General features: G+C 50.2%; 2 protein-coding genes across 4 annotated transcripts; one reads left to right on the top strand and one right to left on the bottom strand.

Moving 5' to 3' along the window:
- Window positions 1-50: 50 nt before the first annotated feature.
- Window positions 51-7,164, top strand: SRPRA (SRP receptor subunit alpha). Its single transcript, XM_040616038.1, has 14 exons — window positions 51-241; window positions 977-1,060; window positions 2,250-2,413; window positions 2,512-2,672; window positions 2,809-2,962; window positions 3,467-3,620; window positions 3,969-4,075; window positions 4,270-4,388; window positions 4,659-4,745; window positions 4,834-5,006; window positions 5,101-5,314; window positions 5,391-5,554; window positions 5,681-5,779; window positions 6,119-7,164. The coding sequence occupies exons 1-14, from the start codon at window positions 116-118 to the stop codon at window positions 6,245-6,247; spliced, it is 1,935 nt and encodes a 644-aa protein (XP_040471972.1). The 5' UTR covers window positions 51-115; the 3' UTR covers window positions 6,248-7,164.
- On the bottom strand, window positions 6,592-18,116 carry FAM118B (family with sequence similarity 118 member B). 3 transcript variants are annotated; one of them, XM_040616043.1, is made up of 9 exons: window positions 18,066-18,116; window positions 17,661-17,706; window positions 13,463-13,540; window positions 11,089-11,341; window positions 10,479-10,706; window positions 9,082-9,210; window positions 8,463-8,667; window positions 7,885-7,944; window positions 6,592-7,765 (listed from the first exon to the last, which is right to left on the bottom strand). In XM_040616043.1, the coding sequence occupies exons 3-9, from the start codon at window positions 13,531-13,533 to the stop codon at window positions 7,752-7,754; spliced, it is 960 nt and encodes a 319-aa protein (XP_040471977.1). In that variant the 5' UTR covers window positions 13,534-13,540; window positions 17,661-17,706; window positions 18,066-18,116; the 3' UTR covers window positions 6,592-7,751. The 3 variants fall into 3 exon arrangements, with proteins under 3 accessions (XP_040471977.1, XP_040471975.1, XP_040471976.1); XM_040616041.1 differs by having other exon boundaries at window positions 8,463-8,748; XM_040616042.1 differs by lacking the exons at window positions 17,661-17,706; window positions 18,066-18,116 and adding an exon at window positions 16,091-16,132 and having other exon boundaries at window positions 8,463-8,748.
- Between the last annotated feature and the right edge of the window lie 178 nt (window positions 18,117-18,294).

Consider the following 18,294-nt stretch of genomic DNA (forward strand, 5'->3'; position numbering starts at 1 on the left):
GCCCCTTTCCGCCATCTCCGCCAATGGGAGTGCGGCGGGGAGCCAACTTCCGGCGGAAGCGCGGGGGGCAGTGCGACGTGTGCGCGGAGCCGGGCCCGGCGCCGCCGCCGCCGCCATGCTCGACTTCTTCACCATCTTCAGCAAGGGCGGCCTCGTCCTCTGGTGCTTCCAGGGTGTCCGTGGGCCCGCCGCTGCTGCCACCGCTCCCGTCAACGCCCTCATCCGCTCCGTCCTCCTGCAGGTCGGTGCCGGGCGGCCGGCACCATCTGCCGGGCCGGACGGGGGGGGAACGGCGGCCGGGCGGAACCATCCACCTGAGGGGTGGGGGGGGACGCGGCCGGGACCACCCGCCGGGGAGGGGCTAAATGGTTGGGTTGGGACCACTTGCCTGGGGAGGGGGGAACGGGCGGGCCCACTTGCGGGGGGTGTGGGGGGTGGCTGGACGGACCACTGCCTGGGGAGGGGGGGTTTGGATCAATTATATGGGAGGTGGTATCACCTAGTTGGGGGGGTGATGGATGCGACCATCTGCTTAGGGAAGGGGACACATGGGTGGGACCACCTATGGGGGAGGGGGAGACAGATGGCTGGGACCACCTAGTTGGGGGGGCAATGGATTGGACCACCTGCTTGGGGAGGGGGACACACAGGTGGGACCACCTACCAGGGGGACGCAGATGGATGGGACCACCTATGGGGGAGGAATCACCTAGTTTGGGGGGGCAATGGGTGGGACCACCTGCTTGGGAAAGGGGGGGATATATGGGTGGGACCACCAACCTGGGGCTGACCCATCGGGGGGGAGGAAGAGTGGGACCACCTGCCCAGGGGGGTGGGCTGCACCCCACTTTTAACAGCATAACCTATAACAGCACTATAGCGGTGCTGGACTGCTTGGAGTGGGGCAGGTGACAGGGATGATGTGTGGGGGTCTCCTCACTGCTGGCACCCTCTTCTGACGGTTCCTCTCCCCTAGGAGCGAGGTGGCAACAACTCCTTCACCCATGAAGCCCTCACGCTCAAGTACAAACTGGACAACCAGTTTGAGCTGGTGTTTGTGGTGAGCTGCCTCCCCCAGCCCCGCTCCCCCGCCCCCCCCCCCCCCCCCCCCCGCCCTGGGTGCTCTGAAACTCTGAGGGAGGGGGATTGTTCCAGAAAAAGGGTCTTCACATCTGGCTCGGTTGGGAAAAGGCTGTTTAACACCTTCCCAAAGGCTTTCCGTTGCCTCCCTAAAATTTTCCTGCCACTGCCGCTTGGGAAAGCAGGTGGCTCACGTGTTGGTAACGCAAAGGCTTTTTCCTGGTGTGTTGGGTTTTTTTCCCCTCCTCCTTGTGCCAACACCTGCCCGTGTCAGCGTGGGAATCTGGGATGTGTTGGCCTGGCGGAAGAGCCGGTGCCGGCTGGGAAATGGTACGGTGCTGGATCGCACGTTGGTTAGTGCTAATCTCGCCTGAAAACAGGGAGAACAATTAACCGGCTTGTTGTGGTTTAATGGTGCAGGGCTCTACCTCGACTCCCAGAGCAGGGGTAGCTCCTTCTTGCTCTGGGATTTTGGGGGATGAGGAGGTAGGATGTGGGTTTCATCATTCCCAGCTCCAGAAGAGCCTTGGAGGGCCAGGTGGTGATCCCGGCATAGCCAGGCTTCCTGCTCCTTTGTGCTTCTTCCCGAGGAGCTCAGTCGACTCAGTGGGTGGATGTGGGTGTCTCTCAGTCATATGCCACTGTGGTAGCAGCTTATTTTAATCATCTGCGATAGGATTAAAACTCATTAAACCTCAAATAGAAGCTGGACAGGCTGTTACATTGTAATAAAAGTTTTTACTTTGACCAGATCTATTTTAAAAAAGCCAGAAATGTATCATCCCCTTTACTTTAGGGACACTCTCCCTTTCAGTCTCCCTGTGCCTTATCTGTAAACCCATGCAGCCTTCGCTGTGTACGTAAAGATAAGCAAAAGGCTTTCTGGTCTTTGACTATGTGTCTTTGGCGCTATGAAGCAGTCAACCTGTTTTTATTGGTGTTGCCTTTTAAAACAAAGGTCTGAGCTGTTTTGTGGTTGGTTTTTTTTTTTTCTTCCCCCCTTTTTGAGAGGATATAAAACTTGGAAGCCAGACTATAAAACGTAGCCTGAAGCCTGGTGAAATTAAAAAGCCCAGTGTTAAACGGAGAGGATTTCATTTCCTCACCAGCTAGATGCCGCAATTAAATTACCTGAAAGAGCAACATCTTTTTGCTGTGCTGCTTTGCAGGTGGGGTTTCAGAAGATCCTGACTCTAACCTATGTTGACAAGTTGATAGACGACGTTCACAAGGAGTTCAGAGACAAGTATCGCAATGAGTTCCAGCAGAAAGGCACCCTGGGCCTCCTAAATGGCACCTTTGATTTTAAAGACGACTTCATGCGCCTCCTCCGGTAGCAGAGTCTGATTTTCCTCTCAAGTTGCCATTTAGAGCGGGGGGGAGTGGGAGGGACAGAGCTGAAATTCAGGCTAACGGGCCATCTCCCTGCAGGGATGCAGAGGAGAGCAGTAAAGTCCGAGCTCCCACGGTAATGAAGACGTTTGAGCAGTCTCTCAAGTCCCAGAAGACTGTCAAGTGTATGATAGAAACCCGAGGGGAGAAACCAAAGGAGAAGGTCAAGAACAAGAAGAACAAAGGTTCCAAAAAAGAGGGTGAGTTGATGGAAAATGTATTTGTGGGATGGGGGGGAAATAAATATTCCAGAATTGTGTCCCAGCCTGCACTTTCCCAGTCCTCTTGTAGCACCCAAATGCTGGTCTGAGCTTGCGTCGGGGCTCTTTCTGTCAGGAACTGAAGTTGTTGCAGCACCTGGTAAAGCATCTGCGGGTGACAAGCAGCCCTCCACAGCTGGGGACAGGGAGGAACTGACCAAGGATGAAATCCTGCAAAAGAACCGGGAGGAATTCTTCAAGAGACACATGAAAGCTGGGGAGAAGTCCAGGTGGGTAATGAGGACATGGTCAGTCTACATGAGCTTCACACCTTCCTGGTGTGCCTCGGCCATTGCTGAGTCTCTCCTCTTTTCAGTGACCTCTGGAAGCCAGACCTTGCTTTCCTGGACCTTATTTCCCTTTTCTTTATTTCCCTACTTGCTGGAAAGACTGGGAGAGGGTGTGCTGCGGGTCCCAGAGGGATAATAGAGCCTGATCCTTTCCCTGGGAGACCCAGAAACCCAGAGTGTGCCTGGGAGAGGTCCAGACCTCTTTTTAGTGAGGCTTTTGCACTGTGAGCAAAGGGCAGTGGTGCATCAATACCTGGCTTGAGGTAAAGTAGTTTGATACAGGGTTAAAGTTCAGATAGCTAAACTGGAGACTAAATCAGCCAGGTTTAGCCTTAATTTCTGCCTTTTTGGGTAATCTGGGCTCTTAACTTTTACATTTTCTAAAGAGGCAATTGCAGCTGCTTCCTTGCACTGAACAAAATGTCTTTCTGGTCTTTATTTCAGCAAATCTCCAAAGCCTGAGGCACAGAAGGAGAAGGGGAAGAAGCCCCGAGTGTGGGATCTGGGGAACTCTAATGCCAAAGTACTCGATTACAGTAACACCGCTACCAACGGAAGCGTGGAGGCTTGTCCCATAGAGGAATTTGACCCTAATACAGTAAGAAAAAGTCAGGTCGCTTTGTCTGCTTTAGTGCATTGTTCTGGGGCCAGCTGGGCGTTGCGAACCCAGCCTGGTCTCCACGGCTGGCTGCGGTGGTGTGCGAAATGGGGATCACAGCACCCAGCCCGCACAGCTGCTGTCTGAAGGGTTATTTCTCCAGCTGCAGCAGCTGCAAACGGCGCTGGATGGGGTCATCCCGCCGAGCCCTCGTGGCCAAGATCTCTGCAGACCTGCCTCTGCTGCTGTCGATGTGATATGTCACTGCATGTGACAGCAAAAGCGGGCGAAGGGGATGGCAGTAAGTGGTTGCCAGTTTTCAGGGTGTGTCTTTTCGTCCCCTTACAGGCCCTGGGGGATAGAAATCGGGAGCCCGGCCGCCTCTACGACCTTGAGTATGAGAGTGATGATGAAGCTGAAGAGGAGAAGGTTATTCAGAACCCTTCAAAACCCAGGTAGAGGCTCTCGCAGCCACCTTGTTGCACGCTTCTTGATTTCTCTCCTGTAACTCCTCTTCCAGTGTAACCAGTAATGCAGTAGGGATAAAACAGTGTTTGTCAGCTGCATGGTGGGCTCTTGCATCTGGCTGTTGTGTGGCCTGTGCGACTCACTCCTTGAGCCTAAAGGTCACTCCTCCTCTTCTCCGCAGCGTGAAGAAGGGAGGCCTGGGGGGCATGTTTGGCATGCTGAAAGGCCTGGTGGGCTCCAAGAGCTTGACAAGAGAGGACATGGACCCCGTACTGGAGAAGATGAAGGATCACTTGATCGGTATGCCTGGATCCGCTCTGAGTGGGTTAGTTTGAGGTGGTTCCCTGTGCTCCCATCGAGCAGCACCCATGGTTTGGGATGTTCTTGCCTACAGGAACTGTGGTGGGTTCCTCTCTTGCCTCTGAGGCAGCCCTGACACTGCATCAAAAGGGGGTAGCAGTCTCGTCGGGTGGGGATCCTGCATGCTGACTCCATCCTTCCCTTGACGCTGATGTCTGGCGCGTGTAACCTTCTCAGCAGTGCTAACTTCCCTCTATCTCTTCCTTGAAGCAAAAAACGTGGCAGCTGAGATTGCAGTGCAGCTCTGTGAATCAGTGGCTAAGAAACTGGAAGGGAAGGTGATGGGGACGTTCACCAGTAAGTGGTCACGTAGCCTCCCGCCTGTGGTTTGGGGCTCAGGAGTGTTCCCCAGGCACGATGGGTTTCCTTTCTCTCTCCTTCCCAGCGGTGACCTCGACAGTGAAGCAAGCCCTGCAGGAGGCTCTCGTGCAGATCCTGCAGCCTCAGCGCCGTGTGGATGTCCTCCGTGATGTCATGGATGCCCAGCGCCATCGCCGACCCTACGTGGTCACTTTCTGTGGTGTGAACGGTGTTGGGAAGTCTACCAACCTGGCCAAGGTAGGACACGATCCTCCTGGTTCTCTGGGACCAGCATGATGAGGTCAGGCTGTGGCTGTTAATGAGCCTTTTTTTGATCTGTTGCCATTTGCAGATTTCGTTCTGGCTCATTGAGAATGGTTTCAGCGTCCTTATTGCCGCCTGCGACACCTTCCGCGCAGGAGCAGTGGAACAGCTCCGCACCCACACCCGTCGCCTCAACGCCCTGCACCCTCCGGAGAGCCACGGTGGGCGGACCATGGTGCAGCTCTATGAGAAGGGCTATGGCAAGGACGCTGCGGGGATTGCCATGGAGGCCATCTCTTATGGTACATGGAAAACCAGTGGTGGGAGATGCTGTTTTGGGGGAGCATCCTGCCTAACGCTGTCTGCTTGTCTCCCCAGCTCGGAACCAGGGCTTTGACGTGGTCCTGGTGGACACGGCCGGCCGCATGCAGGACAATGCTCCCTTGATGACAGCGCTGGCCAAGCTCATCGCTGTCAACGCTCCTGACTTGGTCCTGTTTGTTGGAGAAGCGCTGGTGGGAAACGAGGCTGTGGATCAGCTGGTGAGTGTTGAGACCTTGCTTCTGGAAAGGCTGAGGTGGGGAAAAACCTGCTTTTGTAGGTTTTATCAGAGATTTGGGCAGCAGCAGCACCACAAATACATTTCTTGGGTGCGTTCTTTCCCTCAGGTCAAGTTCAACAAGGCCCTGGCTGATCACTCCATGGCCCAGACACCACGGCTCATTGACGGGATTGTCCTCACCAAGTTCGATACCATCGATGACAAGGTAAGGACGCTCTTGAGGTGATGGTGCACAGAGCTTTCCACTGGTGACCAGAGCAGGAGGGATAGAAATTGGCAAACATTAGCGGTAGTGTGCTGTCCCAGATGCCCTCCCCTGCTTGCCTCTTGCATTTAAGCCATTTAAACAAAATCTAGCAATTTTCTGTGCATGTGAAAAACAGGGCCAGGAGATGCCTCAAATTCTACATGTTACTGCAGCAGGGCATATAGGGATCATATGGAGAAGAACAAAAAGGCTGAATATTAGTAAAACTCATAGATGCGTTCCCCTGAGGGGGCTGTGCTGCATTTGTGATCTAACGCTGCTTGTTGCCCTTGGCAGGTCGGTGCCGCTATCTCCATGACGTACATCACGAGCAAGCCCATCGTTTTCGTTGGCACTGGACAAACTTACTGTGATCTGCGAAGCCTTAACGCCAAGGCCGTGGTCGCAGCGCTCATGAAGGCCTAAAAACCACCAAATTGCTGTTTGCAGATGTCTGAAAAGAACATGCTTTACCCCGTTACCAATTAGTCTTTCCCGTGTAGTGCAGAACAGAATGAAGGGATACCAGTGTGAGGGGTACTTTTTTTTTTTTTTTTTTTTGGATAAAACACCTTTTATCCAGCAAAAGCTCTTCCCTGGCTTCCTTCACTCTGTTTTAAGTGATGCAGGCTCCCTTGCAGGGAGGCTGAATCCAGAGCTTTGTATTGTTCATGCTGCACGGGGTGGGTGGGCAGCACAGGAACCTGCTGTGCTTTTTGGGGGGTTTGAAGGCATTTTTTTGAGCTGCTTTTGATTATTTTTTTTTTTTAGACCAGCTTAGGGAGGACACAGGAGTGACTTTTGTCAGGGGTGTGCAGGATAGTCACTGCTTGGCAGCAGTGTTAAGATGATCTGGCTGTTAATGTCGCTGCTAGCAGCAGCTCCACTGAAGCTGATAAACCAAAAATGGCGATGGCCTGCATTAGGCTGCAGAGGAGATGCTAAATTGCCTTAAGGTCCCCATTTCTGTCATCACCAGGACCCTGGAGCAGGGTACCTGGACTCTACATATTTGGGCAGGAGCTGGAGAGCTGTGGTAGCTTGGTTCGATAGTGCTAATCATGGCCTGTCTCCTGCCTGCTGGCCTCAGCGTTATTTGCTAGTAAAAAGGAGGAAAAAAAAAAAAAAAAAAAGAAAATTAGCGGTGGCTGCTTGCTGCTTTCCTGCACCCTTTCTCCCCCCCTTCGAGTGCCTCTTGATCCCGGTCTGAAGTGCTACACTGAATAATACAAAACTCTCATACGATGTCTTGTAGCTCTGTATCGCAGATGTGCTATAGTGCAATAAATTGAATGCTGTCTGCTAAGAGACATAATTTATATAAAATAAACTTCATAATTTGTTTTCTGTGTATAAATAACTTGTCTCCAGCCAGGACCTGTTTCCTCCTCAGGGCTGGGGGGAGACAAATGGTTGCCTGTGTGAGGGCGTGTAAATCACACACCAGCCAAAAGTTAAGTTAAGTGAACAAGCCTTTAATACAAGCTTCAACATACAAAATATTGTACAGTATAAAGACAGGACTAGAAAACTAGAGCTTCAAGTTAAAAAAAAAAACCGCTCAAGTTTCTTTTTTTTTTTTTTTTTTTTTAATTGAAAGTACAGAATACAAAAGCACTAGGTATGAAATGAGACGAGGCTGCAGCTCCTTTGGGGAGACCATGTTCCCCAGGTGTGTGCAGCCTCAATAAAAAGACAATTACTACGTTAAACCAGGTTTCTGACCGAGGAGGCTCTGCCCTGCCTCTGTTCCATGCCTGAAGTGTCCTGGCTCCGTGTGTGCTGGCGGCAGCTTGACAGCAGTGGCCTTCTCTTCTCCTCTAGGGTGGACTTAAAAACTGTGCAGGCCTCCCTGGGAGCTGCTGGCTCTGGCTTAGGCCCGTCCTAGGGAGTCCCCTGCCATGGCACAGGTCCTGGGCAAGGCTGGTGCTCAAGTGCTGCATCCTGCCGGAAAACAAAGGCTCTGCAAAACTTGCCCCAGAGGCTGCCAGGCTCCTGGGGAGCCATACAGAGGCTAGAAAGGGCAAAGCCTCCTCTCTTGGCTCAGGAGGGGAGGGTCTTACCCTTTATCTCGGTGTGGGCAGCAGCAGAGCCGTTCAGCTGTTGTCCCTCCTTAGGTACACCTAGGAGAGAGCAATGGACCAGGTGGGAAGGCAACCCTGAGGTGACTGCGCAGACACGGGGAGCCCCTGCATGAACAGCAAGCGCTGTTCCCCATTTTTATGAGCTATTAGTATGATCTCTTGTACATTAAGATACTGGCTCAGGCTGAGTAGCAGGAAGGTCAGTGAGACTGAAATGCCCTCTCACTAGAAAGCAAATAACTGCAGCTCCACATGAAAAGTACAGTTTGCATGCGTGGGAAGCAGCAGAGCTGTTTAAACTGCAAGAACATACAGTGGTTTCATAAAAACAAGCCTCAATAAATCCAGCTACACTTGCAGACAGTTTCTCTTGGGGGTGGGGGCAGGAAGCTTATGGAGTAACACAGCACAGAGAATGGGAGCTGTTAACAGTCTACGCTCCAAAGTCCATGGGGACAGTCAGAAACTGTGCTGTCATATGACAGGATGGCCGAGGTAAGCGCAGAGATAGTGGGTATATGCAGCGAGCCATCCCACGCAGCCCGGAACCCCCGTACCTGTTCGACCCCGCATGGCAATCTCGCTCGTCAGCCTCTCAAAGTACTCAGGCAAGTCTGCGTATTCATCTCCATAGGAAATCACTTTAATTCCTTTGTCCAGCATGTTCTCACGGAGCTTCTTGAACTCATCCACATCTCCCCTCCGTACAAGCATGAAATGCTCCAGGTCTGACTTGTGCTTCACAGCCTCTAGAAACAGGGCCTGAAACGTGGTGTCATCAACAGTCCAACCACAGCCCAAGAACAGGAATGACTTATTTTCATACAGCTTCTGAATCTCTCGCTTTAAAAAAGGGAAAGATGTTCTTAGTCAGGGCAAGTTTTACCTTCACACGGCACAAGAGACAGCATCTGCCTTATTGCTGATGACGCTCTTTCTGCAGGAGTGCTGTCGTTTGATCATCCCCAACACAAACGTGGTGAGGCTTAGTGGGTTAGAGAATCCATCCCTCATATTTCACAAAATCAAGGACTCTCCCACCACCCTGCACAGAGCTCAGTCTTTAAACTCAGCTGAGTCTACGCCTGGTTAACCTATGGGCTTGCCAGGGAAGCGGGAGATGTTTGTACGGGACCCCAAAGTACATGCTGCAGAGAGAATGCAGGGCTGCCTCACCATAACCTCTGTGTTGCGCAGCACATTCTGGTATCCAGCTGGGTGGAGCACGATGCCACTGGGGTTGGTGTAAACGCCATGGATGTGCAGGACGCTCAGCTTCCTCTTCTCTTGTGCCCACTCCAATACCTGCGCAAAACAACCCCCTCTGGAAATGTTAGTGAGTGCATCATGTTAGCTTCCACGGCGCTGTTAAAAATACCATTTTGGGGAAGCATTTCAAAGAGCAGCTTCTTCCTCATCTCCTCAAGAGGTCACGAGTCCATCAGCCTCAACATCACAGCCTATGACGCGTGTTTGGGCTAACACTTCAGCTGAACAGCAAATGTGATGGGAAGAGACTGGATTGATACACCCAACTCAGCAGAAAAAGGGGGAAATTCTGAAAATACTGTCAGCATGCCTCTCAGGCCTACAGAGTTTTATTTCTTGGCCCTTCTAGGCTCTGAGAAGCTCAGAGGGAGCTCAACAGCTGACCTTCATTTCAGAAAGCCACTTCCAAGGCTCTCAGGTTACTCCTGCAGACCTTAGCTTGTTTAAGCTTGCAATAATTAGAACGCTTATTTGTAACACTGTAAGTACTTCCAGCCATGTAGATTAAGAGGTCATGCAGGAAACATGAAGCACAGAAATGAGCCTGAATGGAAAGAGACCAAGTGCTGCACAGCACCTACATGTGGCGTGTGTTTAACAAAGCAAACAGAAGGACAAGACACTTTCCACCAGTAAGGCCCATGATGGAAAGATGAGGTGGGCAGGTGGCGAAGAGCTCAGGGTTTCACAGACTGATTTTCTGCCTAACTGGGGCAGAAGGAGGGAACCTTGCATGAAGCAAGCAGCTACAAATCCGAGAGCATGGCAGAAGAAGCCGGAGCACGTGAGTAACCCAGCAGGAGCCATCCAGCCATTTCAGAAAGAGGACACGGGGCTAATGGGAAGCCTCGAAGGCTACAGCCCCAAAAACGCTCTGCCACAAAAAGCATTCTGCAGCACGTTACAAAAATAGAAAGATCAGCTTGGTGTCTCGCACAGAGCTTCCCGTGTCGCCCATGTCGGTTAGAACGTCAACCCAAGCCTTATGTGGAAGCGAGGCTTGCGGTACTTCAGCAAGGCCAAGGCAGAAGTTTCAAGGACAGAGATCAAAGAAATGCCAGGCTTAAGGGCTCCTCCTGAGCAATGGATGCCAGCCAGCAAGCAAGCACAGCATTTCAGAAACGAGCGTTTGTCTTCATTCCTCTGCTCACTGCCCCAAATGGTCAGAGCCTCTGCTTGGAGCTTGTCTAACATCACTTAAACTACTATGAACAGTACAATCCCCTTACATGGGTGTGAGGGCACATCCTGCAGCTGCTGCTGTCCCAGCTCAGCCCTGACAAAAAAATATCATCATCGTTTACCTTCTTTTCATCAGTCAGGTCAAGAGACTCCAGATGCTTCCCTTGGTGTGCTGCGTACAGTTCCAGCAGGTTATCAAAGTTTGTGGTTAACACAAGTGCCCCGTTTTCCATTAAGTGAAGCACAGACTGAAGCAGCTGCTTCCCAGAATCTTCCATTTTAGATTCCAGGTCATCAAACACCTCGTATAAACAGTCTTTGAAAAAGGTTGAGCGAACATTGCTTGTGCGCTGAGAAGGGGAGACAGATTAAGATCAGAGCCTGGCTTCTTTTAACACCTCATGCCAAACGACTTGATGAAAAACTATCCACATATTTCTCGAAGACCTCTGCAAAGACTACAGGTCCTTGCAAGGCAAACACAGAGCACTTACTGCTTTGGGGTGGGTACTCCCCCGCAGCGTGCTCTGAGGGAAATACCCCAAAGGTAGTGTCCACGGCAGTTATTTCTCGGGAACCTGGCACAGTAACTGCACTTGTGGTTCCTCATAGACAGGAATTGTTGGAGATGGGGGCACGCAGGAGAACCAAATCTGGCTATTTCCAAAAGCCAAATCCTATGCTCAGGGTGGGGTACCGAATATTTACGTACAGTGCTACAAGCACACTCACCGGAGACAGCTTCTGGATAAGGTCATGGGCGACATGAACCAAGTTTTTGTCTTCATGGAGACACTTTTGAAACCGTTTGCTCTCTTCATCTTCAAGGAGATCAAAGTCAATAGCAGCATCCAGGAGGGCCTGGATTAACCCCTTCCAAGACTTCAGAGCTGGGACCTGGGGAGCAACTGCTGCACTAATTCCTGTCCCAATCACCAGCACAAGCTCCTGAGGCTTCTTAGTTTTGAGGCTTGGCAACAGCTTCCTGCAAGAGGAGAAAGTAGCACAGCTGGTACCATCATAGACGGAAGGCTGTCTCCAATCGTGGAACATGCAGACCAAGGACAGGGGAGGTACCCTCTGCCTAAATTTTCAATCAACATGCCCATTAGGGTCCTCTGATAAACAGAGTATTAGACTAACAGCTTAGTATCCCTTAAAGACAGCACACAGCTCCACAGATCAACATCACAAATGCCCACAATTACAAGATGCATAATTACAACATATTTGGCAATTGAGTTTGTTACCAAGATGGTTACTGGGGAAGTCAAAACTGCCCCGAAATACTTCTGAAGCAAAGCTAATACAATTAAAATTTGGAATATGGGAGATCTTGGTAATAATAGCTGCCTGGAAGCTAACAAAAAGGCTGGAGACAGTGGAAGAGGTGTGGTGAGTAATCATGGAATATGTTATCAATGGCTGTAGAGACACATATATACTATTTTATGTACCAAGACAAACCATGCATCAGATCCCCACGCGGGAGGTCAATACAACCGTGACTGTACCTGCTTTAAGTAAGGTACTAAACAGGGGCCTGAAGGCAGCAGCCCCATTTACCCCAGCACAAAAGGAATGAAGTCGAGGCTTCCTCCCAGCTCTGCCCAGGAGAGGACCTTCCCACCTCCTGGCCCCTCTTTGCTGAGAAGACCCCTCAGCAGGACACTGCTGTGCCAGAAATCCCTTCCCCATTACACTTGCAATGTTAGCAGCATGCTCAAGGCCAATCTTTTGGAATCCCAGACGATATGAAGAGTCTCATGAAAGAGCTGTGGGGCTGTATTCTCCCTTCCTCCTCCTCTCTTCCTTATTTTCCTAGCTTTACACTTGCAGAGTGCTTTTAAATCTGATGTTTACTATTGATCAAGTAGATGTGCTTCTCCTCATCATGCCTTGCCTGGTGTCAAGCTGCTTTTCTGAAGCAGGGGACCAGCTGCAGCTTCCCAGAGGATCGAAGCAGCAGCCCAGGGAGGCAGCTCATTTGGAAGGAATGTTTTTTATCTGCAAACACGTGATATTTAGCGAGAAGGGGAAAGGAAACTAACACCACACAGATGGAGCTTTGCCTTCCCTCTGCTACTGCCTACGAAAACAGACAAGTTAACCCTTTTCTTGAGAAGGTCTTCACTGTTAGCGATGATAAATGAGTTTTAATTTTGGGATTGCAAGCCTCAGACAATATATTAGTATTCATGCTAATAAGATAGTATAAAAACACAACCAGAAACCCAGGGACCGAAATCCAAAATAATACCAAATACTCAATCTTAACGTCGTACGCCACATGTCTGAAAGGGGCATTCTGTTCCCATGCTGATAAATACACCTGGTTTCTACCCTGATATCCTGAGCAAGGAAAAAAAATATCTCCCAGTCTCTTTTCTGCTCATTCCACACACACTGGATCAAACTTGAGACTAGAGTTCCTTCACAGAAAATACGCTCCAGCCCTGCGTAACTCATAAGCAAGTCAGATTGGTGGAAGACAACTCCCTAGATGAATTAGCTGCTCGTTTGCAGATGATGATGCCTTAACTTCTGAGCCCGAAGCAGCCACAGTACCAACCCTGGCTGGAAGAAGTGCAGGTTATGCCTCAGCTTTGCATCACGCTCTGGTCCCCACTTGGACAACTGTAAGATGACCTACTTATTAGTATGAGCCTCCAGAGTAGCACTATTTAGCCTTTGCATGCAGCAAAATCATACTAATTACTGTAATTGCATATCCTCCTAGGAAGTGCTGTCCACCTCAAGTGAAGAAGCATGACCACCACATCTGACATGACCCTATGCATGGACAGGACCCAAACTAAAGTCATGGAGACAGTACAGTAAAAAACAGCTTTCTGTGCAACCATGCACCCTGGCTTAGGGGTTAAAAAAAAACCCAGCAGCAAAGTACATTCTGGGCATTAAGGCTTGTGTTCCACAAACTGCAGGAAAACACAGGGCACAGCTAGAGACAGCCCGCTTTTCTTGGATCAGCAACTGAAATGAGTGCTGGGGCTTGGTGCCAAGCATCATGCTCTTTAAAGAACAATGCAAGGTTACGGAAAAAGCTCTTATTAGAAAAAATTCACTGGAGTATAATTAAATTTACCTGGGCTTTTTTGCAGGTGGCATTCCATCTTCCAACAATGTTTCTTTACCCAAGCTCACCGTAGAAGCCATCCAGTTTCTATAGTAGACAAATCACCACAAGCAAAGTCACTACATACATACAATATGACGTGGAACAGACCACAGGTTTTTGTTGAGCCAGCTTTTCACTGGCGGATAAATACTGGCTTTTGTTATCTTTATGAGATCACCTTCGGGCCAAGAATTGCACTTTTTTGTTTCTGAACTTTGCCCCGCGACTCTCATCCGCTTCTTTAACCTCCTTTACAACGAAGCTCAATAAAATCGTAGGGCTGTTTTGTCCAACTGGGATGCAATCATCGCTGGCAGACCACTGGTTGCCAGACCCTTCACTTCACCTCAGCTGTTCATCTTTGCCGGAGAAGCGGTACCTTGGAGCAGGCGCTCCCCGCTTCCAAGGCAATGGTGCCCACTAACAAACCTGCTGCTTAGGAAACAGCGGGAGAGAAGAAAGACAAAAAGATTTTTGTTGGCTTAAAAGCCACCGAAAGCTTTTCATTCTCCGGTGATGATAGAAGGATTAACCAGCCTGCCATACATCTACAGGCAGTGGGATATGACCTTAAGGCCCACAGAAAGGAAGTTGTCTGAGAACTCTTTCAACAGCCTATGACATAAAATACAAAAGGTCTGCCAGCACACAGTCCTCTCCCACTCTGCTCCTCCAAAAATAAGACTACTAAAAGGGAAAGTAAGCAGACAGAACTGTTTACCCTTGTCCATTTTTTTTTCTTGCCGATTGTAATGAAGAGCCCAACAAAAATTATGGTTAGGTGGGCTTTTGCCAAAAGGAAATGCTGTGGAAGAGCTGCTGGCCCAAAATCACAGGCTTTTTACAGGTTTCGCAGCCTCTGTGAGATCTGAGCGTTTGTCCTACAAATGAGATGCTTGTGCTTGCTTCACTGCAGTACAACAGCAGCACTGACAGGCGATACGCAGGGCAACTCTTTGCAGGTAGGAAACCCCAGCTGCACAGGCTGCAAACGCATGCAGGGATAATTTAAAAAATCGTCCCTGTAATCTCAGTAACTGTCATCTTTCAGTGCTGGGTGATGAAAGCAGGGAACATCGACTGTCGCAGACGCTCAGATGTGGTATGTTTGCCAGCCTGTCATTTCTGAACAGTTCCGAGAACTTTGTAATTACAATAATAATATATAATTATAAAAATAATATAATAATATTATAACATCTCAGAGAGCTGGTCTTCATAACCTGCCTCCCGAAACACCACTCAGCATATGCTGCCTATCACCTCAGATAATCACATTTTTAATTTTACTGTAGAGCCCAGATTTCGGGTAATAGTTTCAAATGCATTTAACAAGTGAGGAACCAAGCTCCAGCTGACTGCTTGCACCTCCTGGTTTTACACCCTCTGTGCTTGCAAGGCTGAGGTTTCTCCATCACACACCCTTTTGCACATTGTACCCTGTGTTTTTCCAATGCACCATCAAGCCTGAGAGCACTCTGGTGCTGTTCTGACAACGAACCTCTGCAGCCTCATGCCCCCTGAACACCTGCAACTGCCAGGCCCCGCGCTGAACCATTTTGGGGAGTTAAACAGCCAGAAAAAACACCCGCTCTGAAGCGGTGACTCTCAGGGAGGCAGGAGGACCTGCAGGACACATGATCAGTCAGGCAGTAACATCAAACTTGCCTTGAGTGAATACAGCCAAGCATAGTCAGGATGGGAAACATTAAGCGGGGAAAAAAAACCTTCTTTTTTTTCTTTCCAGTAGGGTAAGATCTCTCATTTTGGATTAGCTGATTATCCTGGACGAACAGGCTACTTCCACAAAGCCAGCCAGATTTTAATTAATGGTGCAAAGACACTTTAGACGAGCTAGGGACTAAAGCACATAGCCTTTGTTAACTGGAATATTAAGAAGTTGGTGTAAAGCAACATGCTGAACTACCGCTGCTGTCAAGGTCTGCCGTTGCCCCCCTCCAAGGCAGCATACCTAAAAGCCGAAGTTAAAACATTCCCCACTTTCTAGACTGGCTTAGTTTATGGATATATTTTAAGTTATATTAGCTTTACATTGTGAATTATCAGTAAGTCTCAAGTATCAAGCCTGTTTATAAACTCCTACCTAGGTCCTCCCGTTTTGCCTGAGCACTGCTTCTATTTCACTCCATTTTTAAGTGCCTTTAAAGCACTAACAACATTTCAAAAGTCATTCTCAACTTAGGAGAAAAACCTTTTCATAATTAGAGTTACCAAAACATGGCTGTCTAATACCACGAACTTCAACTTTTATTTCTATTTAATGCAAATAGCCACAACAGAAAAAAAAAGAGATCAGAAATAATGACTAGTCGTCTTCTGTCTCCAAAAAAAGTCTTATTTCTCTAAGTCTCGGAGACTCACCCAGGAAATGTGAACCTCCAGACCTTAGACCTGGGGAGAAGCTCTGCTCTCCAGGGGGACAAATCATGCTGGCACAGCTGAGGTAACCGAAATTAAGCAGCATCACTTCAGAGCATGGCACCACAGCTGCAGGGCAAAATGTACCTAGGAGACAGTACCTGACCGTTCTGTGACCACAGGTGCCACGAAGGAGAGAAAGCGATGGGCACTTACAAGATAAGAAGCGTCTCTCCAGCCACGCTCCTCGAGACGTCAGGAACTTTCCAGCTATTTAGACTACATGGAGTCGGAGAGAGAGTAAACATCAAACTCCATGGGTTCTTGGCTCAGCTGCCCCGTTCCCTTGCACAGCGTTGTCCCTCACCACCTTTATTAACAGCACTAAGCTCCCCTGTCACAGCATTGTCTTTCGTCACCTTTATTAACAGTGCTAAGCTTACAGAGTCCCTGCATAGGTTTGTGGTGTTCTCCTTTGCCATCCACACCAAAGAAATCAGTTAATTTATCCTAAAGCCTTTAGGATACAGATTTCAGCAAGGAACCATTATCTTTAAATGATACCCAAGCCACCAACACTGAATAAACCCAACCACAACAATTCTGTATGCAATATAAGGGAGACAATCCAGCTGCAAAAATGCCTGAAACACAAAGATATGTCCCAGATAAAACCGAATGCCTAAACAAAGCATGTGTCAAATTAACGCTGACACACAGAGCATGTGTTTACAAAAACTTTGCCATAATTCCATGAAACACGGCTGTGCCATTCAGTCAACAAGAGATCCCAGCCTGCAGCACCAACCCAGGAAATTAATGAGACATTTTCTCCCATTAACTCATCACCAAGGGAGATGGGGAAGTCACTGTGGACACCTTGTCTCCATGCTCAGCAGCTAATACACAAGTAAAGCTACACCTGCATGCTAGATCTGAACATTTAAAGTTTAAGCAAAGCACAAACTGTGTGCTTGCTGCTCAGTGCTCAAAGAGGGGCTTCTCTGGAACAGCCCCCTCAAATTATATAAAGAAGCAAGTACCGATTCATTGCTCATCTATTATTTTTAGCTTCTTTGGGTGCTGAGACCGCCAGTGAGGGCGTAATTCAGATCTCCTTTTAAAATTGTGTGGATTTAAGATGTTGGAATAAGACAAACATTGTGTTATAGTTTAAAACCTGCTATGTTTCAGCTAAAAGAATCTGAAAGGACATTTATGAGCTGTCCCTGGCTGATTCCCAAGTTCTGTCCCTCCATGTGGGAGCTGGAATTGGAGCAGGCCCCCATTGCTTGTCCAAAACTGTCCTAGAAAGGGACGGCTCTCAGAGATAACGGGGACCAGCAGCGTGAGGAAAACAAGCCCCACTTCTGTTCACACTGACGTTACAAACACAAGATTCAGCCTCCTTGGATGCCCGTTAAAATACATCAGAGGTTTTTATTTAATGTTGAGATTCTCCATGTGCTTCGGGCTCCCACCAGCTTCATGAAGAATATGCAGGAGTGACCCAGTGAAGCCCGGAAGAGGTTTGTATCCCCAAAACACTGACACAGGAGCCTGCATCGTCTGACAGGCGCCAGGCCCATGCGGTCAGACACAGGCTTGCTTTGCTCTGTCTGATTTAAACCCCAGCAGACGAGGATGCGGGACAGCCCTTGAGCAGGCACTTCTGCATGCAGGGCTGCCTTTCCACCGTTTCCAAGGTGTTTCTGGAAAGCAAACCGGGAGCTGCTGGGGGAGGGGATTCACACCTCCAGGGATGCCCGGCGCTTCGAGGCCTTACCTTTCCTCTCTGCTGCGCCCCCTCCTCGCCCCCTCTCACGCTAAACCTGAGGGAAAAGCAAGAACACGGTATCTCAGCAGGCAGGGAAGAGGCCGAGGCTCCTTCATAGGGATGGGAAAACGTCCAAAAAGACAGCTTTTAAAGGGCGACGGCGCGGGGGCGGCCGGCAGAGCGGCGCCGCTGAGGTGAGGCTGGGCCCTAGCGACCCCCGCCATGAGGCGGCCGCCCCCCGGTCCTCCGGCTCCCCCCCGGCCCCCCTCGGTGCCCGGACACCCCGCAGCCCGACCACGGGGGGAGGCCGCTGCCCGCCGCCCTCGGGGCTCCCCTCATGGCGGCCGCCTGCCCGCAGCGCAGGGGCCCGCCGTCGCCATGGCAACGCGCCCCCCGCTCCCGCCCAGCACGCACCTGGCGCCGCGCGCCCGGCCCCATGAGGAGACGCCCGGCCGCCGCGCCCCGCGCAGGCACCTCGCGCCGCGCCCCCCGCCCCCTGGCGCGGCGGCGGGAAGGGATTGGACCGCCCCCCTCCGCTTCGCCTTTCCATTGGCTCGCAGCGGAAGGGGCGGGACTTTCGCGGGTCCGCCGGAGGGAGACGAAGCGCTCGCACGAGAATTCACTTGCGTTCTCGCGATGCTTC

This window comes from Falco naumanni, chromosome 16, assembly GCF_017639655.2.
Source record: "Falco naumanni isolate bFalNau1 chromosome 16, bFalNau1.pat, whole genome shotgun sequence".
Lineage (NCBI taxonomy): Eukaryota > Metazoa > Chordata > Aves > Falconiformes > Falconidae > Falco > Falco naumanni.